The sequence below is a fragment of the Juglans regia genome, chromosome 6 (genome assembly GCF_001411555.2).
Source record: "Juglans regia cultivar Chandler chromosome 6, Walnut 2.0, whole genome shotgun sequence".
In the NCBI taxonomy this organism is placed as follows: Eukaryota; Viridiplantae; Streptophyta; class Magnoliopsida; order Fagales; family Juglandaceae; genus Juglans; species Juglans regia.
This window is the reverse complement of record NC_049906.1, coordinates 5726343-5752607: the sequence shown is the minus strand read 5'-3', so window position 1 is coordinate 5752607 and position 26265 is coordinate 5726343. Positions and strand designations below refer to the sequence as shown.

The following is a 26265-nucleotide window of genomic DNA, read 5'->3' as shown; positions in this document are numbered from 1 at the left end:
GTTGTGAATTAGCTATTGTATAATCACTTAAAAATAAGTAAATAAATATTAAATTAAAAAATAATAATTAAATTTTATTTTTTTAAATGATTGTAGGTAATATTTACACGTTCCACGAATAAATATAGCTGTAAGTATAGCTTATGTAACGGACGACTCGTCGTTGAATTGAAACTACTAGCAGTCTTAGCACAATATAGGAAATGCCCAGAGTATTGCTATTTCCACCAATGTTTTTAATTTCGTACCGTACCGGCTGGTACGGTCGAAATTTTTCGTTTCGGCCGTCCGGCCGGTACAGGTACTAGATATATACCGTCCCGGCCAAAATACCGGCCGATATTTCGACTTGTGCTTTTTTTTTTTTTTTTTTTTCGTTTTTTCAAACTACAAGTTTATTTTTTGACCCCAATTTAGATTAGACTATTTATAATTTATATGTATGTATGTATTTATATATAATTTATTCATATATAAACTATTATTTTAGAATATAATTGTTATATATATTTATATATATAATTTATTCATATATTATTATCAAAATGCGTCGAAATATTCGTTCAGGTCTTGACCGATGCGCCATCGCTGTGAGGGGTGCTACCCGCGTAGGGGGCACCTCCAGCCCCAGCGGTAGATTTCCATACCCGCCCCGGTGCCGGGGGGCGGGGGAAAAACCCCCATCCGCCCCGCCCCCCGCCATAATATTAAAAAAAAAAAATTTTTAGTCTAAAAATATTTTTTTAGATCAAAATTATAATATAATTTAAATAATAAATTAAAATTTATAAATATAAAAAAAATATAAACTCATTAGAGTTAGATTTTGGATTGATTTGGCCTCCTAGGCCAATCTTTATATAGGAGGCCAAAGCAATCCAATGACTTGAATATAATTTTAAGTCTTTTATAAATTGTGTATATTTATATACAATATATTTATTTAATATATATAAATAAAATTTTTTTTTTAATGTGGGGCGGGGAGGGGCGGAGCTAGTCCTCCATGCCCCGCTCTCTCTATGCGGGGCGGGGGACCCCGCTGCCCACCCCTACGGTACGGTATTCAAAATATTGATTTCCACGCGATTATGAAATAAATTTTAGTACAAATTAACATATATTAAAATTTAATTTATAAAAAAGTTTATAAATCTGCCCTACAAATTAAATTAATAATATAAATGATATGTTTGTGAATAAAATTATAATTAATATAATATATTTTTTACTGTTTGTTAGGTGTATCAATAAAATAATATAAATAAAAAATAATCTTATTTAAAAGTCGATATCTATTAATATAAATTTATAAAAATATTAAATTTTCTTAATATTTTATAGAATATAATGCTAATCTGGTAAAAAAAATACATTAAATAATTTTTGAAGGTTAGACATGTATTGAATTTTAGCTTATGAGAAAAATTAGATGCCAATAAGATTTAATGATAATAGGAGATATAAAAGGTTAAAATAATATAAATAAAAAAATAATTCTATTTAAAAGTTTTATACAACTTAATTTTTTTAATATTGTTATATTGTTTTTATTTTTAATTATATTATATTTAATTATATTATTGATGTCTTATATTTTATGTGATTTTGGAGAAAATTACTTGACTGAGCAGTGAGCAGCACTATATACTTCGTTTTTAACTGATAAAAATGATATCCATTCCAAATCAATTAAAATATATAGTATTAATTAAATAAATAAAAAGAATAATTTTATTTGAAGTTATTTAAATTATATATTATTTACCTGGATATAATTTAATTTAAAAAATAAATTTTAAAATTTAAATATTATAAATTAATTTATGCAAATGTAAAAAGAAATCATATTATAATTTATTTTCACCGCTGTTCTCCTCTCCTCAAATCCGGATTGAGGGAGGACACTACAAGAAAGTGGCCATTCGATAATCCATATACGTCTATCCTTCTATGCCGACTCTCCCAGATCTGGAAGGTCCTTCCTCTTTAACTATGATATAAGCTCCTCAATTCACTTTGCTATCTGATTTCATTGCTGAAATCGAACTTCATCTATTCCTCCAGATCTACATTTTCAACATTTTCGTTCCGCTTTTTGATTCGGGAAGTTTCTGTAGATCCGTCGATCATGGATTTTATGAAGGTTTTTGATCAAACTGTTCGAGAAATGTGAGCTCCTAACCCTCGCCTTCACGACTTTCTCGACTTGATTTTTTTTTTTTTTGGTTTGTACAAGCTTTCAAAATTTTGATCTCTTTTCCTCCGTTCGTTGTTTTGTTTCTCTTTTGGTGCAGAAAGAGGGAGGTGAATTTGAAGGTCTTGAAGGTTCCTGAGATGGAACAGAAGGTGAAAACGAGAATTCTCTTTAATATCTGCGAAGAATTTCGGTTCTCTACGTAATCATATATTTTGACACGAATTATTACCCATTTCCTTTTTTTTCCACTAGAATCAACATTTATTTTGCATTTGGAATTGTCATATTCGGTTCAATGATTATTAAAACATTGCAAGTATTGCAATCTCCAACTTCTTCGTCTTCGTGAAATGTACGATGATATTTCTGATGTAAAATATTCGACGGAAATCTTGACTGAAGACGTCAAGTTTAAATTAACAGATGTGAAGAAGCTCGTTATATCTTTGATTTCTGGAATTTAATCTAAACCAGTGTTCAACTCTTTTTTTTTTTTTTTTTTTTCCCTTTGTTTCATGTTATACTCATAGCTGGTTAAAGGTTTTGCACTTTGGTGGCGAATGAACAAATTGCAATTAATGAAATGTGTTTATTAGAAATTTTTTAAGTGACTGGATTCTGATTTTCTTGCTCAAGAAAAATTAGTTTCTGCCTTAATTAATTCAGGTACTGGATGCGACGGATAATGAACCTTGGGGTCCTCATGGCACCGCGTTAGCAGAGATAGCACAGGCTACAAAGAAATTGTAATTGAAAACTTGCGCACCTCTATTAAATCTTTAGACAGTTACTGCTTTATGAAAGAACTATCTATCGCTCAACTTAAGCTTAACTTATTACTTTTGATATCTTTCAGTACTGAGTGTCAGATGGTTATGTCTGTTTTGTGGACAAGATTGGCCGAGTCTGGCAAGGACTGGCGCCATGTGTATAAGGTAAGATTGGAATGGAAACTCTATGATACATGTGGAATTTGAATGATCTATTCTCTGAACCTTGGTGGATTGTGCCCCTTCTTTCATGCCCTCAACTTGTGAAATTGCTTAATATATCAGGCATTGGCTGTCATAGAGTATTTGGTAGCACATGGATCGGAACGTGCAGTTGATGACATTATAGAACATACTTTCCAAATCTCAGTAAGGACTTTTAGATTCTGCATAGCGCACACAATTCTTAAAATTGTGTATCATGAGATTGAATGTTCTCTGACATTCTCTTTGGTTTTGTGTTATTAAAGTCACTCTCAAGTTTTGAATATGTTGAGCCAAACGGGAAGGATATGGGAATAAATGTGAGGAAGAAGGCTGAAAGCATTGTGGCCCTTTTGAATAATAAGGAAAAAATACAAGAAGTTAGAAATAAAGCCGCTGCAAACCGTGATAAGTAAGGAATGCTTCAAGAAATGAAAATTTATGGTCAATGTCAGCTTCAAGTATTTTTTGTTTTGTTTTTGTTTTTGTCAGTGAATGAACTGCATGAATACCACTACTTTTAGGTACTTTGGACTTTCTTCCACTGGAATTACATACAAGTCAGGTTCGGCCACATCTAGTAGTGGCGGCTATGGAAGTGCTGCCAGAGATGGCGATAGGTTTAGTGACAGTTACAGAGACAGGGATCAATATGGAGAAGAGAAGTATGAGAAGGATACTTTTGGGAAGTCCCGTCTTGGGGTTACAAGCGATAAACGGGGGAATACTTTGAAGAAGGGTTCTACACGCAATGGAAGGTAGGGAGTTTATGTATTTTTCCTGTTTTGTTTTCTATTTACAAAAAGAATTAATGTATATTCCAAGTTCGACTATGCTATATCATAAAGTCTGATTGGCTTTTAAGGACTTATTTGGTGGTGATGAGCTCTATATCTTGTCATATTCCTGTGATACCCCATAGGATAAGGATAAGGGTAGGTGGTGTGTGGGATCCCACATTGCTTGGGATGGAAAAGCTCTTGCTCTTTATAATGTTTCAATGGGGCTCCAATTGTGTCATTGACTAGTCCTTTTGAATTATAGGCCATGTGTTTTGGGCCTTCCATTGGAGCGTTGCAATTTCGTTCTTACTTGTTTGGGTTTCATTTTATTTGTAAAGTGACTCACATCATTCACTATATATTGGCAATTTTTTGTATTCTTAGTCTTACGGTTACTGAAGAACTGGCACCAGCACGCTGCTGTGTTGCAGTTATTATCCTTACAGTGGGAGTTTGGGAAAATCTATTAGAGTTTCTGGTAGCACTTGCTTTTAAGAGTTTTACCTGTGTGCATGACGAATGTCAACATGGTTATGGGCTTTGATAGTTCCAATAAGATTGATCGGCTAGTTCTCAAGACTTAGAAAACTCAAGAAAAAAAAGTTATCAAGACTCAGAAAACTGTGTTGTAGAAAACATGGTTTTAGTTACCAACGGATAGTTAACCCTACATCTCTCTCTCTCTCTCTCTCTCTCTACTCACCAACACACTGACAAACACTGACACATTTGCATCTGTTATTATTAAATTCTTCTGCTATTTTTCTGATCGTAGATTGTCTGTCATGCAGTAAGGATGAAAACAATATTTCATCAAATGCATCAAAGTCGTCAACTAAATTGTATGACTCTGATAAGTACGGTTCAATTCCCTCTCAAAGTTCAAGTGTCCCTTCAAATAATTACGAGGATGAGTTTGATGATTTTGATCCGCGTGGAACTGCTAGTAAGTATCCTGCAATGATTTTCCCTTTGGTACAATTGTTAATTTTTATATCAGTAACAAAGAGGTCTTGTGGTTCACATGCTTGGTAGGTTATTTGGCATCTACTTGCTGCTTGTGCCTACAATCAGCATATTGAGCACCTTTTTATGTTGAAATGTTTCATAGCTTATGTCAAGTGAAGCACTCCCAGTTGTCTGGACTCGCTAAGTAAGAGCAGTTCTTCTGACAGGTCAACTGAAAATACAAGAAAAAGGGATTCCCTTTGGATCCTATTTCAGACAGTACTTGACTTGTTCTTGTAGCAATAGATCATAGAAGGAATAAATTTATTGTTTTACTTATCAAAAAAATAAATTTATTGTTTATAAGGAAGACACGATTTCTTTTGGTATCACAGAAGGAATGACAAGAAAATCCCAGAGTCATCTGTGCTTTATTCTTTGATTATTAAGTAGTTAGGCATGTCCCTATGCTGAATGTTCTTTAATATCGTGTGATAGTTAAACAGGATCATCCTCCCCGTGATCTGGGACTAGGTTGGGATTATTTTTATGCATAGATGTTTTAGACTTGCACGTGCCATAGAAACCTGGTGTGGTGCCCTTATTCGAGTAGTATGTCTTGCGACTGAGTTTTAAATTTCTTGTGCCATGGCTTCCATCTCATGTGTTCTCTGAGTTTAACCATTACAGTAGATTTGTTACTATGAATCTTGCTTGTGCTTTTCCAGATGCAAAAGCTTTTCAACAGGATACAATAATGATATTGATTGTTGAACGTCCATGATTTTAATCTTTTTGATAGGATGTATATGACCATTTTTGTTGTGGATTATGCTTTTGATAGAGGCTGCTGCTGGAAGCTCTAACGAGTTAGATCTGTTTGGCCAAAATTTGGTTGGTGACCTCTTGGATGCTCCAACATCTGTTCCCACAGAAAAGCCAGTCATGAAGAGTAGTTCATCAGAGGTTGATCTGTTTGCAGATGCAACGTTTGTATCAGCATCACCCCACATAGAAAAGGCACCAAATTCTCAAACTCAGGTCAGATGCCCTGTCATCTCAATTTATAAATGTACCGTACAGCTATATATGAATATTTTCTATGTTTGAAGTTTGAGCTCAGTGTTACCACTGTGCAACTATGGCAAGAAGAATGTAGAATCAATGTTGATATTGTCCTAGGATTTTCATCTCTCTGATCCTGCTGCTAAGGTATCCCAAATAAAAGGATCGAATATTACAAGATGTTCCCTTTACACTTGAGCTGTAATGTGGAATGCTTGTAAGCTAGTTTAGAATCTCTGTATTTGATTAATGACCATTTAGCTTCCTTGAGCACTGTAACTTTTTCCAGTAGTTGATGAAACTGTGTCTTTGTCATCCGTTATGCTTGAGATAGTTTTTACATATTTGAGAACAAAGTAAAGGTGTTTTTCTGCTACAAAACAGTTAGTTTTAGCTTAAAATTGGAATTGAACTCCAAAAAAAAGTTGATTTTTTTTATTTTACTTACAAAAAAAATAGAATGATATCTGTTATTGAGGATCCCACGTGAGTGAAGGTTCAGTAGTGGCATACCAGTATTTTTGAAAATGGATATCTCGGAAAAGTATTTACTTGAAATGAGTATTTGCTATTGATGTGTTTCTTTTTTATAGTATTCCTTGGAAATGGATCTTTATTCACCTGTCGTGATAGGCTGGATTTGGTTTCACTTCACATCTTGAAAATTTTGCCCATTCAATCCTGTATTCTCAACTTTCAAAAGAGTGGTGGTATAACCTTCTGTACTGTAGCTGAAGAAAGTCCTTTTCCTATTACAGTTTTAATGATTTTTCTCTGCAGTTTTGTCCTTATTATTCTATCACTGACATTTTTCCCTCCCTTATCTATCGGTTAATGCTAGGTAAACATGGTTATATATTCAAACCACTAGTATAAGGATAAAATGCCCTCCTATGAAATGTAAGGGAAAGTTGTAAGGGAAAAGGTCACTCACATATCTTACATAAATTTATTGTTGACTGTTTCTCTATCTTTTCTGCTTTTTGGTTAAAGGATGGTTCTAAACTTATGGTGCTGAACTTTTGAAACTTTAGCAGCACTTGATTCTAAAGGAGGGGATGGGATAGTAAAATGGAATCGGCCCACATCATTGGGAATAAAGTGTAATTTATCCTAAATTAAAAGAATGTTGGTGCAAACTTGCAGAAAAACTATGTTAAGTGTTATTTTACAAATCCATAGGCACTAATTATCCTTAGGTAGGATAATGGTTATATTATTTCTCCTTTTGGTTCAAAGATCCTGTTCTTCTGAACTAACCGTTAATGGTATGATTTGTGCAGACTGAGGTTGATCTATTTGCTTCCCAGCCTGCCACGGCTTCTTCAGTTTCTTCAGTAGTTGATCCTTTTGCTATCCCTGATCCCGTTGTGCAGCCACAAATTAAAGCTTCCAACCCTGCACCGACAGATTCTAACATTGTTGATCCCTTTGCTGCTGTTCCCCTTAACAATTTCGATGGATCTGATTTCTTTGGTGCATTCACTCATTCTGGTTCAGCATCTTCGGAACCCTCACAGAATGATGTCAATGATGGAAACAATAATTTGGGTGGAAAGTCTTCGGCAGACTCTAGTGCTCCACTGAAAAAGGATACTTTCCAGGTGAAGTCAGGAATTTGGTCTGATTCACTGAACCGCGGACTGATCGACCTTAATATATCTGCTCGTAAGTCTACCATCTCAACTAAAAAATTACCTTCCCATCTCATAGTGTGGGGGCACAATTGGTTTTTTGAGTCTTACGATCTTAATAACTTGCAAATGATAAACTTGATATAAAGAGGAAGAAAAAGATAAGAAAAAAGGATAAATTGTTAAGTTTCATTTTTAAGAGGTGTCAAATATTCTACTTGTTGGAAAAGATTTGGATGGCGATGTCAAAAATATTTTTTTGTGCATTTTCGTTGAAAAATTATGCTCGTAACACTCTTAGGTGCATAACAATGCTAGGTTGGTATGACAAGCACTGATGTCTGTCACATCAGTGGAGTATCAAGACCCACCTTTTCCTCTAAATAGTGCACTGTGGCATGTTAAAACCAGATAAATGTCCCTACACTGAAACGGATGTATGTGACAATCATTTATTAATACAGCACGCGCGCGCGTGTAAATGAAAATCGTTTTGTAAGTGTACCAAATAGTATCCTTTTTTCAGCAATGCCTGTTCAAGTTGCAGGAGAAATTGCAGCATAACTCCTGCAATTAATATATTCCATTTATTACTGAATTGGTGTGCATCTGGTAATTGCCTTCTCATTTGAGTATACTTGCCAGCCAAGAAGGTATCCTTGGCTGATGTAGGTGTAGTGGGTGGATTAAGTGATGGATTCGATGAAAGAGAGAAGGGACCCTCAACTTCGTATTACATGGGGCGAGCAATGGGTGCCGGATCCGGTCTTGGTAGATCCAATTTCACATCTTCACAGGCAATGGGTGGGAATGACATCTTCTCCGACCGTAGTCGCCAACAATACCAATTCGGTGATTTCCAGAAGTAATTGTTTTTTGTCCTTTCTCTGCTCTCTCCTTGTTCTCCTTTAATATTCTTTTGCATAATTGGCAACTACATTGGAAATCATTGAGCATATTAGTGTGCTCAGCTTGTTACACTATACACAAGCATTATTATGATTTGAGAATGTATTTGGTCATGAGTGGATTTATATAATATACTGGTATATATATATATATATATATTTGTAATGGATTGCGAGCTACCTTTCTAGTAAAGTCCTATTTTGGTGCCTTTATTTCTTCTTTTTGGATAATCAGGTGTTTTGAGTCTGACAAGTTCGAACCAGGAATTGATAGGCAGGAAATAAAAAAGGGCGTCGCTATGTTTTAGCTTATATGAAGAAAACGAGCACTCCCTCGTAGGGTCTGTTAGACGGACAAGACTTTATAAAGAGAACTGTTTTAATTACATTTAAATAAATTCACAAATTAACATGACTTGAAGAAGTATCATAAATTATAAAATTATTTTTAATTTAAAATAGATCTTACATATCATATCATATAAAATCATATTTTTGTAAAACCTCTCCATAATTACAGCATTTCTCATTTTCCAAGGCTGGTAGGCTGGCTAACCCGTGGTTCAATATAAAACCTCTAATTTTCTTGTCGATGCTATTATGTTTTCAAATAATACTCGAGGTTTGATGGTAATTTGATTTGACAAATCAACTCTTAAAATAAAATGAACGTTGACTTTACGACTATATTTATTTTTATTTTTACAATAATTAAGGGAACATGGTAAATCATCACATGCCATTAGGTCTTAATCTTTTTTGTTGTTTTTTTTTTTGTCCATGTCCTATTTAGATTAGAAATGGAACAGATCCTCAACCGAGAGTACAATAACCATTTTCCCACACCCAAGCAACAAACTAAAACCATTTACACAACACAACAGTTAATTTTCAGAATCTCTCGTTTTTGTTTTAAAGATAGTTCGAGATCAAAAGGACATTCTTCCCCTTAAAATAGCTTCTGCTTTCCTCACCTGCTTCACTGGTCCTATGATGAATACCTACACATGAAAAACCACAACATATAACCATATATTCAAATGGTGGAAAGTTCATGCTTTTAATTTTAATTTTAATTTGTGATTACCAGCCGGCAATATCAGAGGTTCTCTCTCTCTACTCTCAATCAAACCAAGTTACTGACTATTCATTTTCCTACACAAAATCTCATTTGTATTTTGTATCTAAATCCAAGTGATTTGATGCGGCACACAACCACGAGCACTTATGAAAGTTCAGCACCTAGATCATGCGAGGATAGACTCGTAGATTCATTGATTATTTGGCACTTGAAAACTTAGAAATTCAGGAAGAACCCAAACTACTATATCATGAAAAAGGTGTTTGGGGAGAGAGTAAATACAATTTTGTGGGAGAGAGAAAAATGGAGAAGCAATCATGTTGGCTCAAGACTATTGAAGATTATATAAGAAACTTAAAAATGAAAGTGAGCAAGCCACTATGGTGTTCACTATGAAGAAATGACGGAGGACTAACCTTGTCAGGTGGCCCTTTAGCACCTCCAATGAGAATTTCAGCACTGCAATATTTATGCATTTAAAGTAAAGAACAAGAAAAACAAATTTTCTACTCTATAAGAGAGAGAGTGAGAGAGATACTTGCAAGATTTCTTTATTGCCAAAATGGAAGCTCCTTTTCTCCCAATAACACGTCCCATTTTTCCCGGGGGAACATCTAGGATTGAAAGGATTTCCTCCTCAGGAGCATTTCCCTCCATCAAAACATTATCTATGAAGATAAATCAGAATTGGATTAGGGATTTTGATGGAATGTATGGTGATCATACACATTTTAGCCATAACTGGTAGGTAGCCTCATATGTATCATAAGTTGATTTAGGTAGCTATAACTACTAAGTTTCCCCCATAAGTTTGGTTGTTATTATGGCCTGAATGCATAATAGAATGAATTGGCGTTGAAATGAATATATTGCTTGGTGGCAGATTTCCAACAGGATTTGTATTATTACAGGGTATTTTTGCTAAGCCATCAAAGGGATCATTATCTATACCAAATTTCCCTATATGACTCTATGCTGGAATTATGTAGGTGCATTCACCCTTGTAGATTTGATCATATAAAAACCCACCATTTTCTTGAAATTTAGGCTTATTGCAAGCATCATTATATTGAGTAGCTCTATCTCATTTTGGAGCTTAAGATCTGTGGGATGGCATTATTTGAATCTAAAATCATTTCTCGAAGAAAATGAATTTTCAAAGTCGAGAAAGATCTGAACACAACATTTATAATATGTTCTTACAATCCAAATTATAAAAACCTGGAATGGGAGAAAGAGATTGCCAATCAGCGTAATCATTATCATTGATGCAAAAACACCGGCAGTACAGAGCACCACGAACTGCAAGATACCATAAAGATCTTTGATTCAATTTCTCCATCATCTTATGATAGATGTGGAGAAGAAAGCGGACATCATCTGCAGCTGCGCGGACCATCTGTTCTGATAATGGCCTGTGGGTCCAAAACTTAGGGTCCTGCAAATGATATAAAAGATAAATATCATTCAACAACCGACGTTCATTCGAAAGCAGGTGCAATAGGAATATTGCTGCAAAGCAAATTACGACATTCTATTAAGCCATCCCCAGAAAATGTGTTTTAAAAATACTTCTAAATGTTACTATCTAAAAAATAATAATTCTAAATGTTCTTTTTTTCACTTCTTTTGGGCCAGAACTACATGTCTATATCAGCAATGCTGATGTGGCCACCACTATAAAGTGATAGCTACTGCTGTCTAGCCATGATATTATACTTACTTTTACCCATGTGTAAAAGATCAAACCTTCGACGAAAACATATATAGTGTATTATATTTCCTACAGTGAGATGTTTTCTACTAATAAGAATGCATATAGTCTTATAGTTTTGTAGAATCAAAACTAAGCAGTTGTTGCATGTTTGACCAACAATCCATATGGTCGCGTGTTAAAAAGGTAAAAAAGAAAAAATTAACATACAGTCTTTAATTTTTAACTAGCACAATGCTCGTGTTTAGTTACCACTGTAGAGTAACTACACGTAGTCTTTAACAAAAGTAGGTTTTGTTAGGTTTCTCATCAATTACTTTATGTTTAATCAAATACTCAATAAAAAAAAATTATAAGTAAGAAATTTATTAGGCATAGCAGGAAGTGTACATAGAGAGACACCTAATTACAAGCTAACCCTGAAAAACATTACAAAAGTCATTAAGACTAATCCCATCCAATACAATAACTGAAGAAGGTTCAAATCCCCTTGGGTGCAAACAATCACTAGGGGCTAATGACATGAGGTGCCTATTTGAAGAAATTCTCTCCGTACAACTTTTCCCTCCCAAAAAACCCTAGCCTCCATCCCTGTCACCTTCAACCTTTCATCGCCGTCCCCTTCAACATTCTGTCACCGTCCCACTAACAGTAAAGCCATCAACCCTTCTAACCCTAGCCCCCATCCCTGTGACTTTGCCTCCACCTCTCTCTCACACAGACAGTAATGCCGATATGCACCCATTTCCTCTAGCCCGGCGAGTGACTTTGCACAGCCGGCCCAGACAAGATCACCGGCCCCCGGCGACTTCAACGTGGGTCGTCCGGCATTGGTAGGCTGCCGACGACACTTTTTTTGCTAGATATGTGTTCCGGCATTGTATTTCCGTCATTCCCTCAGGCGGCTGATCGGTGTTTCTGGCACATCCACCTACATAGACAAGTCCGGCGACTCCTGCAAGGGACTTCCGACGCCGGTTACATCTCCGGCAACAAAGTTCTTGAGTAGTCTGGTTTTTTTCGCCGCACTGATCTCTTTTTTCTGGGTCTCACTCCAACGATGGGAAGTTTGATTCGATGAAAGGTGTTTATACAACTTTGGGAGGTTGTTTATACGATGGGGACTCTTAAACACCTTTTAATAGAATCAAAGGTGTTTATATTGTCTATGGAGGGTGGAAATTATTGTCGTATCACAGAAAGGGGCAGGAAGGTAACCAAGGAGATGGTGCTCAGTCATGCTAGTGCTTGTTGGCTGGCCAGTACAGTGGAAGAATGTGTTTTATCAGAGGGAAGGAAAGACTTCTTCAAGACATATAGGGATGGAATCAAAGCTCTGTTTGCTCATAGGAGGTCGAATTCTTTTGGGCATTTTTTGGAAGTAACTGACTATGATGGTGGTAGGGGGGGTCGTGGTCTCTTAGCAATCTTGGAAAGAGTGGAAGGAAAGGGTTAGAAGAGCTTTTCTATGGAGTTAATACAGAGTTTGGCTAAGAAGGCTCCAGTCCATGCACCACATATAAACAGAGAGGTAGAGAAGGGGGGAAGGAGAGGCAGTCCAAGTCGTATGTAGAGGTGGTGGTGGGCGGTGCAGGGATGAGGGCGGCAACGCATGCAGTTCCGAGTCATCCTTTGGCAGTTGATCAAAAATGCAAAAAGGGAGGCATGGCAGGGGTACTTTCAGCTATCCAATTACCTGAAATGGATAGCTGTCCAGGAGAAAACGAGTTGCATGGATATTTGCATAGCCTGAAAAAGGAGGTAATGGGCGTGAAAGAGGATTTAAAGTTGTTTAGAAAGGAGATAAAGTCTTGCATCTTTAAGATAATCAAAGGTTTGGGCTTGGGATTGGGCCAACGTATGAGGCCTCTAAAAATAGGAAAAAGGAATGCTGTTGGGTGTAATAGTTTAAGGCCAGACAAAGGGAAGGCCAAACTTGGGTTGGGCCACTTAAGCCCAAAATGGAGGCCGAAGCTCCATGGGCCCGTGTTTGAGAAGGGCTCCACTTATGGGCCAGTTTCACAGTCCAACAGAAGTCTTGTGCCAGATAAGACCCTTATCTCGGGGCCGGTAAACTCCGTCGTCGATCAGGACTAAGTATTCCTTCGTCGGTGACAATAGTTGTTATGCAGAAATGCATGCAAGCTTTTACGGAACACTTGGAGGAGGTTTCTTGAGAAGGCACAGGATTTGAACAAGGGTTTATCATTGGTACCGTTTGGATCTACATCGGGCGCTACATCAGGGGAAGACGTTGTCCCCTTGGTATCTCTTCCTCCATTAAACAATATAGATGAATCATCTTCGGATTGGGTTTTGCAAAAGGTTAATGAGATTCAGCATATTGTGGGAATCTCACATGGAGGATGTGAAGACCAGTTTAAAGCTCTAATCACTGCGATTGAGGCAAGCCACTCGCGTGATATCAAATCAAACTTCAAGAAAAGCAGGGAGTTGAAGCGGCTTTTTAGTGCAATCAACTATGACATTAAGGGTGGTAGCTCAAGTCAAGGGCATAGAGGTTGATGTATGTTGGGAAATCTTTCGCATAAAGGGTATTTTGGGAGGTGTGATTTATGTTGGGCTATGGGAAACAGGGGGTTGGGGTTGGAGAGGGGTGAGTTATTCTATCTCGGGCTTGATGTATATATGTTGGGTAGTTTTTCGCGAGCTTTTGGGGCAATAGGAGCTCTCTAGTATGGGTTAGGGATTTTCTTGTATACATCTAGTGTACTTGGTTCTCCTATTGATATATATATATAATATTTTTACTTATAAAAAAAAAACAATAACCGAAGCCCAAAGCAACAAAGTATGATAAAAGAAAGCTCTAATCCCTTCCACCGATCACTCTCTATTCTCAAAACAACGCCAGTTCCTCTCATTCCAAATACACCACATAAGACAGAGAATAATAATAATAATAATAATCATAAACAACCAAAAATAAAACATAGCACAAAGAAAAAGGTCTTTCAACAACAGTAAAATGTTTAAAACTAACCTGCCGAAGGAGGACGCGAACTTCTTCCTTCTCAAGATAAGATATGCCTACATACAAACACTGAAAGTGAAAACCAACAAAAAGGAATAGTCCAAATTCAGTGGTAGAAAGCCCAGCATCCACATAAAAAAAGCATGAGAACATGATTATATCTATAGTAGATAGAAAACTTAGGAAAACAGGTACTTAGATCTGTCTAGTCAATTCCTTGTGACAACCTTCTATACTAGCTAAACTACATAGGTTACATTGATTTTTGACCGGCTTAACACGTAATTCACCTGTGTTCATCTTGTAACTATCGGGCATCAAATCATCACACACTGACACCACATCAAGATACTAAGTAAACAAATATAAGGATCTGCACAAAGAGGTTATGGATACATACAAAGAGGTAGATGAGGGGGGGGGGGGGAATAAAATTCACCTTCACCTTTCCAGAGAAAGAAATAAACTAATTTACAATGCAAATGAAAATATAGTACCATTATAAAAGGCATATAAGAAGCTTTGAAGATTGAGAGTGGTCAATAGATGAGCTTAGAAGTTTATCGCTAAGCTAGCATGCATAGGCGACACTGTAGACTCGGGCCTTTGTCTATTTTATGCTCAATAAAATTTTGTTTATCAATAAAAAAAGGCAGATACGAATGAGAGTGGTCCACACCAACTTTATATAGAGATGCATCCTTAATATGATGACCATTTGTTCTGTTAAGTCAAGGTGGAAAGCATAATGCCGCTAAAAGTCATCCAAGCTCCTGAGTCTAGAATTGGCTATTCTACAACCAAACAACAACATAGCAATGCATGTCAACATCACCACCGAAAAGGCTTGGAGGCCATAATTCAAAACTGAGAATTTTACAGAACGACCAGTAAGAAACTTCCAGCAAGCATAAAAGATTTTCGTACAGAAGAATCTTGGCAAAAAACATAAAGCTCATTGACCAAAATAATAAATAAATCCAAAGTGATACCACGACATATATAATACCACAATAACGTGGATCTGCAAGGACGCCAACAAATGATATGTAGTCATCTGGTGATCTTGTTCGGCCTTCTTGCTCTTCTATCAATGAATAAGCAATCTGAAAACCAAAAACAAAAGAACAAGAACATGAAAAGGGCAATATCAAAGTACTTTACAGTACATCAACACCTCTAAACTAAAATTTATTTTAGTTCTAAAAATTTAACCATCCTGGAAAACATGGGAAAAGGTACTTTAAGTATGAATATTATTTTTTTTATAAGTACTAAGTGTGAATTATGCCCACACTAAGTTGCCTTTATGGCCAACACACATGCTCAATCAACTAGTGATCTCGTAAAAGTTTTATAGGAACACATTTAACAATGGTGTTGTGGTTATTCCCTATGGATCCAACATTGCAGTAGTTACTGAATTGTAACAATCAAAGGAAAAGCCCATCCACTTCTAAGTCCAGACTCCAAAAGGACTAGTCAAGGTTATAACTAGTCCCTTTAAATCATTATAAACTGCAAGAACTTATTCCTCCAATACCACATGAAATCCCATTTGCCACCCTTCTATGAATTAGTGTAGTGTGTTACAATCTTCCCCAATCAAATCCTTAGCATCAACATCAGGTGATTTCATGCGGCATGATTCAATTCCCACATTTTTTACTAATATACTCAATACAGGATGTTATATGAATCATGCCATAATTATCATTATTGTTGACAGTCCAGCTAAACCGTCTAGCTAAAGATTCCAAAAAGAAAAACAAAGAAGCAATTTAAGTAAAAAATCATGTGAACACATAATTTCCCAAAAAAAAAAAATTATCTATAGGAATGGTGTAATGATCCAGAGAAAGCCCAAGCCACATTTAGGTCTACACTCCAAAATTACTAGTTAAGGTTACAATTAGAGTTCCTTGGAATTATTATAAAGGGATATAATTTCTCTATCCCCAAGTAATGTGGGATCCCATTCACCATCTTCCTCTACTCAATTCAAGCATTACAATCTCCCCCTTAAATTCCTAATGTCCTTGCTTGGAATGTAGGTGGTGTATGAGACCCCACATTGCTTGGAATGTAGAAGTTCCTGTTCTTTATATTAATTCCAATGGCCTCCAATTGTACCATTAACTAGTCCTTTTAGCGTAGGGCCTAGATGTGGCTCAAGCCTCCCTTGGGGCGCTACCAAGGTGACATGGTTCAAGTCTCACACTTTTGGCTGGGATTGATAGGAAAGCCCAAGCCACATTTAGACCTACACTCCAAAAGGACTAGCAAAGGTTGCATTCGGAGTTTATTTAATCAATAAAGCACAAGAACTTTACCTCCGTGAGATCCCCATTCCCCAGAAAAAAAAAACAAATACTCAATACCATGTATTAGAAATGGCAATGGAATGCATATTCCATATGAGTACTCGGTTGGTCGCTCAAGTCATTCAGTCCTACGAATCAAACACTATCTAACCCAACACCTCACACATGCCCATATAAAGAGAAAAACTTAAAAGGCAATATGAAATCACATAAAATATAAGTACAATGGTTATTGGCTTTTCTTTGAAAAATTCACACAAAGATTATTAGAAATGGCAATGGAATGCATATTCCATATGAGTACTCGGTTGGTCGCTCAAGTCATTCAGTCCTACGAATCAAACACTATCTAACCCAACACCTCACACATGCCCATATAAAGAGAAAAACTTAAAAGGCAATATGAAATCACATAAAATATAAGTACAATGGTTATTGGCTTTTCTTTGAAAAATTCACACAAAGATTATTAGAAATGGCAATGGAATGCATATTCCATATGAGTACTCGGTTGGTCGCTCAAGTCATTCAGTCCTACGAATCAAACACTATCTAACCCAACACCTCACACATGCCCATATAAAGAGAAAAACTTAAAAGGCAATATGAAATCACATAAAATATAAGTACAATGGTTATTGGCTTTTCTTTGAAAAATTCACACAAAGATTATTAGAAATGGCAATGGAATGCATATTCCATATGAGTACTCGGTTGGTCGCTCAAGTCATTCAGTCCTACAAATCAAACACTATCTAACCCAACACCTCACACATGCCCATATAAAGAGAAAAACTTAAAAGGCAATATGAAATCACATAAAATATAAGTACAATGGTTATTGGCTTTTCTTTGAAAAATTCACACAAAGATTATTGGCTTTTCACCTTACAAGAAAGCATCTATAAGGAAATGTCAACATTTCAATGAGCTTTCGCGTTCAATAAAGATACTCACCTGGGTATCCACAACATTGTTCAGCTTGATGCCAAACTGAAAATATAGTGCCTACAGAATAATAATAAATTCAAGAATGGCAAGAGCATGTCATAATAGAGTTGATGCAAGCTGAGATGCAGAGCCAAATAAATCAATTAGAGACCTCACTATCTCGTTTGCAATCATGAACAACTTTTGTGATGTAAGCAGACTCGAGTGCAGGCTTACAGGCTCTCATAAGCATCTCTCCACCCTGAATAGCATCAACCAGATATATAGCATCTGGAAGTGCAAGCTGCAGAAACGTAAAACTTCTTATAATTAACAAACAAGATATCAAGATATACTAATTGTACTGATCATTGGAAATAAGTAAGAAAATTCATAAGAGAAGCAACAAATCATCAGGAAACATACAAGTAAGATGATCTGTCATTACACACACACACACACACACACACACACACACACAACAATAAAGAGAAATACAAGAAAGAGAACAACCACTTAAGGAAATAACGAAATAGTAGGAAACTACAGAAAAAATGTAGCTTTCTACAGACACTACCGTGTGAAGCTTCTAATTTAGCATGGAACTATAATGTACGACTCACAGCTGTGAGCGTACATGGGCACATGTCAGCAGGTTTCCCCTGATATGTTATCTTATATAGGCAAAATTTGGTGCATATCTTTATTAAAAGAAACTGTTAAACTACCCAAAAGAAAACCTTACCAACCTATATAATTATCAGTATTATTCCATGCATGCACATATAATTTGATATATAGGTAAAACAGTAAGTCTAGATTTGATTTAAAAATATATTTAAGTTACCTGCATGATACAGAGAGTTCCATGGCGACATAGGTCAACACCCTCACAATCAAAACCAATGACTAATTGACTTTCAGGCGATGGCTCCAAAAACGCAGTGGGAAGTTGAGAAGCCTGGGTCACAATATGGATAGGAACCAATTTTAAGAGAGCTTCATCATCCAGTGGCTTGTCACCTAACATATACAAAGTACCAGAATTAACCTCTTCACTATTTAGATCGGTCTTCACACACACGCACGCACACACAAAAATGTGTACAAGTCATGCAATTGAAAAAGTGTATGAGCTGTTAATATTAAAAAAAAAATGTACGAGCTTCCTAAAAAAAAAGAAGTGTATGAGCTAATTCAGTTCGACATTGAAATATACTTTAAGATCCAAGTACACTTAGCGCTAGATGAGGTGTACATACGAACACGGCAATAAGAAACATAACTACAACGCCATACAGGATTATGCAAGAATTTCAGAAAGCAAATTTTGAAAATGCATGAGAAAATAACAATAAATAGGAGACAAAATGAAAAAAATTCCGGAATTTTAAGGGTATATAAGCTAAGTGCACATATTTGTCAGCTAACAGGAAAATTAAGTAAATGATTGACTTCTGAAGTATCAATGTAGATTTAACAGATATATGACCAACACTAACCACAGGAAAATAATACATCAAATCAAAGGCTCCAACCACAAAAAAGAAACTGATCGCTGATCTCCCCCTCCCCCCCGCCCGGGGGTCTGTTTGCGTAGTAGAAAAGGAGGAAAACTAACGAAAATCAGCTATCAGTTTGAATTAGATGTTCATTTGGGATTTAGAGAGCGGAAAACCCGTGCCATGCTTTCCGTTTCCGCATTTTCCCGCCGGCCAAACAGAGCGTAACAGGAAAAAAGATTGTAATTTCAAAAAACTACCAGTCTACAACTATAATTTATTTTAAAAATAAAAGATCAAATTGTGAAAATCACGCAGTTACAGTGACGTTATACCCCTAGAACAATTATCCACGGAAAAAAAAACAAAGGAAATTAGTAAAACCTAATCGAACCAAAAAAATATTCTCAGAGAGAGAGTAAACCTGGGTCAGAAGGAAGATGAATGCGTGCCTGATCCGACCGAGCAGAGGAGGCCATGTGATCGGATCCTCCAGGCAAATAAGTCTTTACTCTTTTATACTTTCGGGGTTGGAAAAAGCCACTCTTTCCGTTGGTGCCTGGTGGCTCCCGCTGGGGCTAACGCAGCTTTTTTTTTTAACTTAATTATTAAGTAAGTAAAAAAAACAAAAAAGCGGGAGCCCAACTACCCTTCGGGGTTTATACGGAATTTTCTGATTTCTTTTGGGTTTCTATCCGGTGCAGAAGGCAACAATTTTGTAATCTTTTGTTTTTTTTTATTAAGGCCTAGTTTGGTTCACAAACTTTTGAAACCAATTCATACAATCTCATTTCATCTCAATATTTAAACACCATTCAAATATAAATATATTTTAATTTTTAATTTTTAATTTTTTTATCTAATTATTATAATTTTCATAAACTTCCAAACAAAATCAAAAAAATAATTCAATTTCTTTAAATTTCAAAATAAAAATAATATTCATCTTTAAACTTAATTCATGTTTAGGATTGCAGTGCAAAATATAGCTTATAGGTTTAGGGCTTGTAGCTTATAACTTAAGTAATAAGTTTTATTATTAAAAAGTTATTTACTATTTAGTAACTATATGTTTAAACCATTTTCAAACATGTTACGTTTGTTTGGAAACAAATTAAAAAAGTACTTCCTGAGGTAGAAATGACAATTATTTGAATTTTCAAAAATTATGACCATATCCTTAAAGTTTGAAAGTTGTAATTATCTTAAAATTGTATAAGTATTTTCTTCTATTGACGGTCTTTTTAAAATTCGAATTACATTCCGCTTTATCTAGGAAAACACGTTTGAGGAAAAACATCAAAATCAAACGTACTTTTTAGTTTATTTGAGATTAAAAGTGTTTTAACACCCAAACAATCTAATTTTTCTATTAAAAAGCTTTTAAGACTCCTACTGCAATCTCAAATAGGTTCTTAATAATTTTTTTATTCAACTTCTTTATTCTTCTTTTCCAAAATCTCATAAAAGTACTCAAACTATTTCATTACTATTCACAAATTTCTCATTTTATTTTATCTGTATAACTAAACGAGCCTTAGACTTAGAAATATTTAGTTCTTAATTTTTAGAGAGAGATAGATACTATATAATGGTCCTACAAAACAGATAGTTTGGGTGCTAAGCTCATCTTAGTCTATTTCAAAACAATCATTGATGAGATTTACTACTTTTTCAATTTTTCATAAAAATTTAAACATATCTCAACTTACTTCATACATTCAAACACATATTTCAACCTACTACATACATTAAAATACATATCAATGGGACTCACAGATCAACTCAGATCATAAAATTATTTCTGCAACCAAAGACAGCCTTAGAACCTATGTTCAGTTTAAGACATAATGAGATGAGATAAAAATTTTGTGAATAGTAGTGAAATAGTTTAAATTAAAATATTTTATTGGGTTTTGAAAAATGAGGGAGAAAAAATTGAATAAATATATTATAAAATAAAAAAGTTGTTTGAATATTATTTTTGTTTTGATATTTAAAAAAAATTATATTATTTTTTGTATTTTGTGTAGAAGTTTGGAGAAGTTGTAATAATTAGGTAATGATTAATAATTAAGTAATGATTAGATAAAAAAAATTAAAAATCTAGATTAAAAAATGTTTTGTATTTGAGTTATGTTTAACCTCGTTTGTTTTGGAAAAACATCTCATCTCATCTCATCTCATCTTATTTCATATAATTATTACAACTTTCTCAACTTTCAATATAAAATAAAATAAACAATTTAATTTTTTCAAATCCTAAAATAAAAATAATATTAAAAAATATATTCTAACAATATTTTATTCAATTTTTTAACTTTAATTTCATCTCTTTTTTTTTTTTTTTTTTTATAGAAGAGCCGAAGCCACCTGTCCATGAGTGACTCCGTCCCAAATTTTATTAATAACCCTCACTTGTGGCGGAGGAATACCATGGTTACAGACCGACACATAGTATTACAAAACAATATTACTAGATGTCAAACGTACAAAACAAAATTACAAACCTACTAAGACGGACAAACATTACACAAGAATAAGACACTAACGATAACGTAAAGAAGGCAAACCCAAACTATCCAAACGGATTAAACCACGAAGCACCCTAGGCACCTCCCTAACAAATCTCCACTCTGAATTAAGACCCAATGCACCACTCCGAGCCAACCAATCCGCAACTTTATTTCCCTCTCTATAAACATGACGAACAACGCACACCATAGAATCCATGAGAGCCAACGTATCTTCCCAAAAATCTTCTAAATACCACACACCACACCTTCTCCTATGCCACCACGAAATCACCACTTGCGAATCTAATTCAATTTCCACAAAATTAATCCTCAAATCCTTACATGCTTTGAGCCCCTGAAGAACAGCTAACAACTCCGCTCTATTACTTGTACCGATACCAATAGAAGAATTAAAAGCATAAACCATAAGACCACGATCATTCCTAATGATACCGCCCACCCCTAAACAACCAGGATTACCCAGACTACTCCCATCTGTATTCAATTTAAACCACCCATGAGCTGGCTTTTGCCAGGCCACAGGTTGTAAATGCTTTCTAATAGGAATCAAAACAGGAATATTCAATGACTGTAAAACCTGTAAATCATGTCTGGAACAATTACTAACCTTTTTCATATCTCGAACTACAACTCCCATCCATCTACTAATAGAAAGCCAAACCGAAAAAATAGACTGGAACCTTCCCTCCATACGCGCAGCACAACGTCTAGTCCAAAGATGCCAAGTAATAATAGACGGTAAAATCTCCACTATTATTCCCAGTTGAGAATGAAAAGATGCCCTTCGAAACCAAATATGTACCGTCTCCCTCCAAGTACGACCAATAGGAATACCAAAAATAGATCCATAGAAATGCCATATAGCCGATGCAAATTCCCCTGTAAGTAATACATGATCTTGATCTTCATAATTACCTTCATCACAACAATCACAACGAGAAACTATCTGGATCCCAATGCGCCGAAGACGATCATCAACACTTAAAGCCATGAACCACACCTTCCACATTAAAACCGAAACTTTAAGTGGAAGTAATTTATGCCATACCCAAGGATGCCACTCCATACTAGATCCTTGAACCCGAATATAATTCCAAGCGGATTTAGTCGAAAACTTCCCACTGTCATTCTTCATCCAGATCAATACATCAGATCCTCCCTTACACCCAGCCAAAGCCTCAATAATACTCTCCACCTTATCTTGACCAACTAACGTACTCAAAAACTCCACATCCCAACTATTGGACAACTTACACTCTTTAACTTGCAACATCGGATTACCCACTATCTGTACCTCATCAATTAGAGGACCCTCGTCTCTCCATTTATTATACCAAAATAAAATATTACCATCTCGAACTCTCCATTTAGCATTATTAAAAACACTCGGAATACTTTTGACAATCATTTTCTAAAACCTCGTACCTTTTCTCATATCAATAAGACACCAACTCGAATTACCCACATATTTTCCTTTAAAGAAACTAGCCCACAAAGATTCTCCTTTCAAAAGATTCCAAGCAAACCTCATATGCAACGCTCTTTGAATATCCCCCAAATTCCGCAAACCAAGACCACCCTCCTCTATTGGCTTACAAATATTCTCCCAAGCCACCCACTTTTTTTTTCCTTTACCATTAATCTCACCCCAAAAAAAAGTGCTCAACAGTCGATTTAAAATTTTAATAATAGAATGAGGAACCTGTAAAACTGCAAAAATATGTAAAGCCATACTAGACAGCACATGACGAAGTAAAATTAAGCGCCCACCCGCAGATAATAATTTCATTTTCCAACCACTGATTTTATTCCAGACTTTATTAATCATCTCTTCTAGATGCTCATGCTTAAGACGCCCTAATACAATCGGAACCCCAAAGTATTTAAAAGGAAACAAACCATCAGAGAACCCTGTCAGCCTTTTAAGATCTCTCTTTCTTGCTAACGAAATTTTAGGAGAATAAAATATAGCCGTCTTTTCTTTACTAATTTGCTGACCTGTCCATTTTTCATATTTTTCAAAAACCACCAACAGTTCCTTAACCGATTTCTTACCCCCATTCAGAAAAATAACAATATCATCAGCATACATAAGATGAGAAATATGAGGAGTACCTCTTGCTTGGAAAAATTTTCCAATCTTGTTCTCATCAAAACTTTGTTTCAAAAGTCTAGAAAGCACTTCTTGAAGAATAATAAAAAGGTAAGGCGAGAGAGGATCCCCTTGGCGCAAATCCCGCCTCCCTTGAAAGAAACCTTTTGTCGTACCATTAAGCATCACAGAATACCACACATTCGAAATACAAGCACTAATCAGAGCACAAAAGGAAGAAGGAAAGCCAAAACACCTCAAAACCTCAAGCAAAAAATGCCACTCCACCCGATCATATGCTTTAGCCATATCAACTTTAATCATAATATTACCACCATGTGACGTCCGCTTCAGAGAGTGAACCATTTCCTGGGTAAGACTGATATTCTCAAAAATACTTCGCCCAGGTATAAACGCACCTTGTTCAAGAGAAATCATTTTGGGAAGGAAACCTGTCATGCGATTCACAATAATTTTTGAACAAATTTTATAGAAAACTGAACAAAGGCTAATTGGCCTAAATTTATCAAACCCCGACGGCACATCTACCTTCGGGATAAGCACAATATAAGAAGCCGAATAAAATCTCGGAAGGCGTTTTGATAGAAAAAATTCTGAAATGGCTTCTAACACGTCCACTTTAACCACCTCCCAGCAACTCATAAAAAAACCCGCGCCAAAACCATCTGGACCCGGGGAACTATTAATAGGAATAGTTGATAGAGCCTCTTTCACTTCAACCAACGAAGGAATCCCACAAAGCCGGACACAATCCTCATCATTAATAACCGACGAAATTAAACTAGATAAATCAGGCATCTCCCTAACCGGATTAGATCTTTGAAGAAAATCAGAAGAATAATCAACAGCTCCAAGATGAATTGCTTCCGGAGAATTAAACGCCAACCCATTCAAGATTCTTAACTGATGAATTTTCCTATGCTTTTTATTAGATAACCACACATGAAAAAATTTTGTATTCCTATCACCATCCATTCTCCACTTGATTTTAGCCATTTGTGCCAATCTAATATCCTCCCTACGCCTCCAAGAAGACAACTCATTAGAACTCCTTACTAATTCCCTTTCAATATCATCATCCCAACCTCTCTGCAACAAATTTTCCAGATTCTCAATCTTATCTTCAAGAATAGCCATCTGAGTATTAGTTCTCCCAAATACACTCTTGTTCCATACACGCAACGCCACCTTAAGTTTTTTAAGTTTAGTAGCTAATTTAAACAGCCCCGAACCTATAACCGATTCAGCCCAAACCTTTTGAACAAGAGTCATAAAATCCGGATGCTCAACCCACATTTGCTGAAAACGAAATGGAGGTGGACCATAAGAGAAAGGATCACTTAAAAATTCTATTACCATAGGACAATGGTCCGATGTAGTCCTAGGAAGATACAAACAGTGAGCAGTCGGAAAAAGAGATAGAAAATTTGCATCAAGTAAAACTCTATCCAGCTTTACCCAAGCTCTAGATAATCCTTGCTGACCATTACACCATGTAAACTTACCACCTTGTGAATTTATTTCTAACAACCCACCCTGATGAATCCATCCATTAAACTCATCAATTGCAACTCTATTCCTCGGACGCCCACCACATCTCTCAATATTCGACCGAATTACATTGAAATCCCCAGCAAACAAACATGGCTCCACACCCATTCTATCCGAATTCAACTCCTCCCAAAGCAGTTTTCGTTCAAGCCTATTACACTTTGCATAAATAAAATTACCCAAGAAATGACTACTTCCTTCGGTAATGCATAATGACACAAACTGCGAACTCAAGCGAACCACCTGCACATCCAATTCATTTTTCCAAAACACCCAGATTTTACCACCATCAGTCTCATTTGATATCGCCTCATCAAATCTCAATAACCGCATGAAACTATAGATTTTAACCACACTCTGAAAAGGTTCCAGCAACACTATCAATTTTGGCTTATATTTAGACAGCATTTTTTGTAATCGTCTCTTAGAGGTACCTAAACCTCTCACATTCCAAACTAAAATTGATCCAATCATTGAGAAAACTTTTGTGTTCTAGTGGTCACCCGCCTAGAACTACGGATCTTCTCAAACTGCCTCTTTTGATATTTACGCTTAACAACTTCATCTTCGGCAGCCGAGTGATATTCCTTCTCCTGCAAAAAAACTTCCGCACATTTCTCAGGCTCCGGATCAGACATCGACCCATCTTCCAGACATACCTCTTCCGCAGGTCCATCATAAACATCTTTTTCTGCAGAACTAGGAATAAACTCCCCCTCCCTCATATCTGTTTCTAATTATGTTTCCCTCAAACGGTTCGCACAATCCAAATGACCGTTCATAATTCTTGGAATCATCTCTTCCGCACGTTCCGGACTCTCAAGTTTATCCTCTGGATACTTTTCCGGTTCCAACTCCGCATGATCAAGATTATCCGCTTGAACACCTAAAATCCGATCCTCCTCAGCTGATTCTTTTGACTTAACCTCTGTATTTTCAAGAACTGGAATATTAGTAGTTTCAAGAACTGGAATATTATTCTTATCCGTCGGCTCCTCCACGATCGG

The 26265-nt window shown here is 35.9% G+C and overlaps 3 protein-coding genes across 5 annotated transcripts; 1 reads left to right on the top strand and 2 right to left on the bottom strand.

The window, feature by feature from the left end:
* The first annotated feature begins 1865 nt into the window (after positions 1-1865).
* Positions 1866-8625, top strand: LOC109001615 (clathrin interactor EPSIN 1). 2 transcript variants are annotated; one of them, XM_018978974.2, is made up of 12 exons: positions 1874-1978; positions 2068-2172; positions 2298-2349; positions 2867-2946; positions 3057-3135; positions 3256-3339; positions 3441-3586; positions 3699-3932; positions 4748-4902; positions 5749-5945; positions 7253-7637; positions 8249-8625. In XM_018978974.2, exons 2-12 carry the CDS (start codon positions 2132-2134, stop codon positions 8470-8472), a joined length of 1677 nt encoding a protein of 558 aa, XP_018834519.1. In that variant the 5' UTR covers positions 1874-1978; positions 2068-2131; the 3' UTR covers positions 8473-8625. The 2 variants fall into 2 exon arrangements, with proteins under 2 accessions (XP_018834513.1, XP_018834519.1); XM_018978968.2 differs by having other exon boundaries at positions 1866-2172.
* A 597-nt stretch (positions 8626-9222) lies between these two features.
* On the bottom strand, positions 9223-19660 carry LOC109001605 (egalitarian protein homolog). 2 transcript variants are annotated; one of them, XM_018978960.2, is made up of 10 exons: positions 19482-19660; positions 18403-18578; positions 17728-17859; positions 17583-17633; positions 15311-15407; positions 14311-14357; positions 10814-11030; positions 10131-10260; positions 10009-10051; positions 9223-9512 (listed from the first exon to the last, which is right to left on the bottom strand). In XM_018978960.2, exons 1-10 carry the CDS (start codon positions 19534-19536, stop codon positions 9441-9443), a joined length of 1020 nt encoding a protein of 339 aa, XP_018834505.1. In that variant the 5' UTR covers positions 19537-19660; the 3' UTR covers positions 9223-9440. The 2 variants fall into 2 exon arrangements, with proteins under 2 accessions (XP_018834505.1, XP_035546784.1); XM_035690891.1 differs by having other exon boundaries at positions 15314-15407; positions 19482-19638.
* Positions 19661-21559: 1899 nt separating this feature from the next.
* Positions 21560-25983, bottom strand: LOC109001585. The gene is made up of 4 exons (XM_035690629.1): positions 25762-25983; positions 24379-25615; positions 21916-22068; positions 21560-21567 (listed from the first exon to the last, which is right to left on the bottom strand). The coding sequence occupies exons 1-4, from the start codon at positions 25981-25983 to the stop codon at positions 21560-21562; spliced, it is 1620 nt and encodes a 539-aa protein (XP_035546522.1).
* Between the last annotated feature and the right edge of the window lie 282 nt (positions 25984-26265).

What these genes read in the sequence shown, in the direction of transcription:
- LOC109001585 (XM_035690629.1), bottom strand. Translation starts at nt 25,983, where the DNA reads ATGAGGGAGGGGGAGTTTATTCCTAGTTCTGCAGAAAAAGATGTTTAT. An exon ending in AGATCCGTAGTTCTAGGCGG is followed by an intron (nt 25,616 to 25,761) that starts GTGACCACTAGA and finishes GAACCTTTTCAG; the next exon opens with AGTGTGGTTAAAATCTATAG. An exon ending in TCCTATTAATAGTTCCCCGG is followed by an intron (nt 22,069 to 24,378) that starts GTCCAGATGGTT and finishes AATTGAATACAG; the next exon opens with ATGGGAGTAGTCTGGGTAAT.
- LOC109001615 (XM_018978968.2), top strand. Translation starts at nt 2,132, where the DNA reads ATGGATTTTATGAAGGTTTTTGATCAAACTGTTCGAGAAAT. An exon ending in ACTGGCGCCATGTGTATAAG is followed by an intron (nt 3,136 to 3,255) that starts GTAAGATTGGAA and finishes TTAATATATCAG; the next exon opens with GCATTGGCTGTCATAGAGTA. An exon ending in AACATACTTTCCAAATCTCA is followed by an intron (nt 3,340 to 3,440) that starts GTAAGGACTTTT and finishes GTGTTATTAAAG; the next exon opens with TCACTCTCAAGTTTTGAATA.
- LOC109001605 (XM_018978960.2), bottom strand. Translation starts at nt 19,536, where the DNA reads ATGGCCTCCTCTGCTCGGTCGGATCAGGCACGCATTCATCTTCCTTCT. An exon ending in ACAATGTTGTGGATACCCAG is followed by an intron (nt 15,408 to 17,582) that starts GTGAGTATCTTT and finishes TTTGGTTTTCAG; the next exon opens with ATTGCTTATTCATTGATAGA. An exon ending in CTAAAGGGCCACCTGACAAG is followed by an intron (nt 9,513 to 10,008) that starts GTTAGTCCTCCG and finishes TTTCATGTGTAG; the next exon opens with GTATTCATCATAGGACCAGT.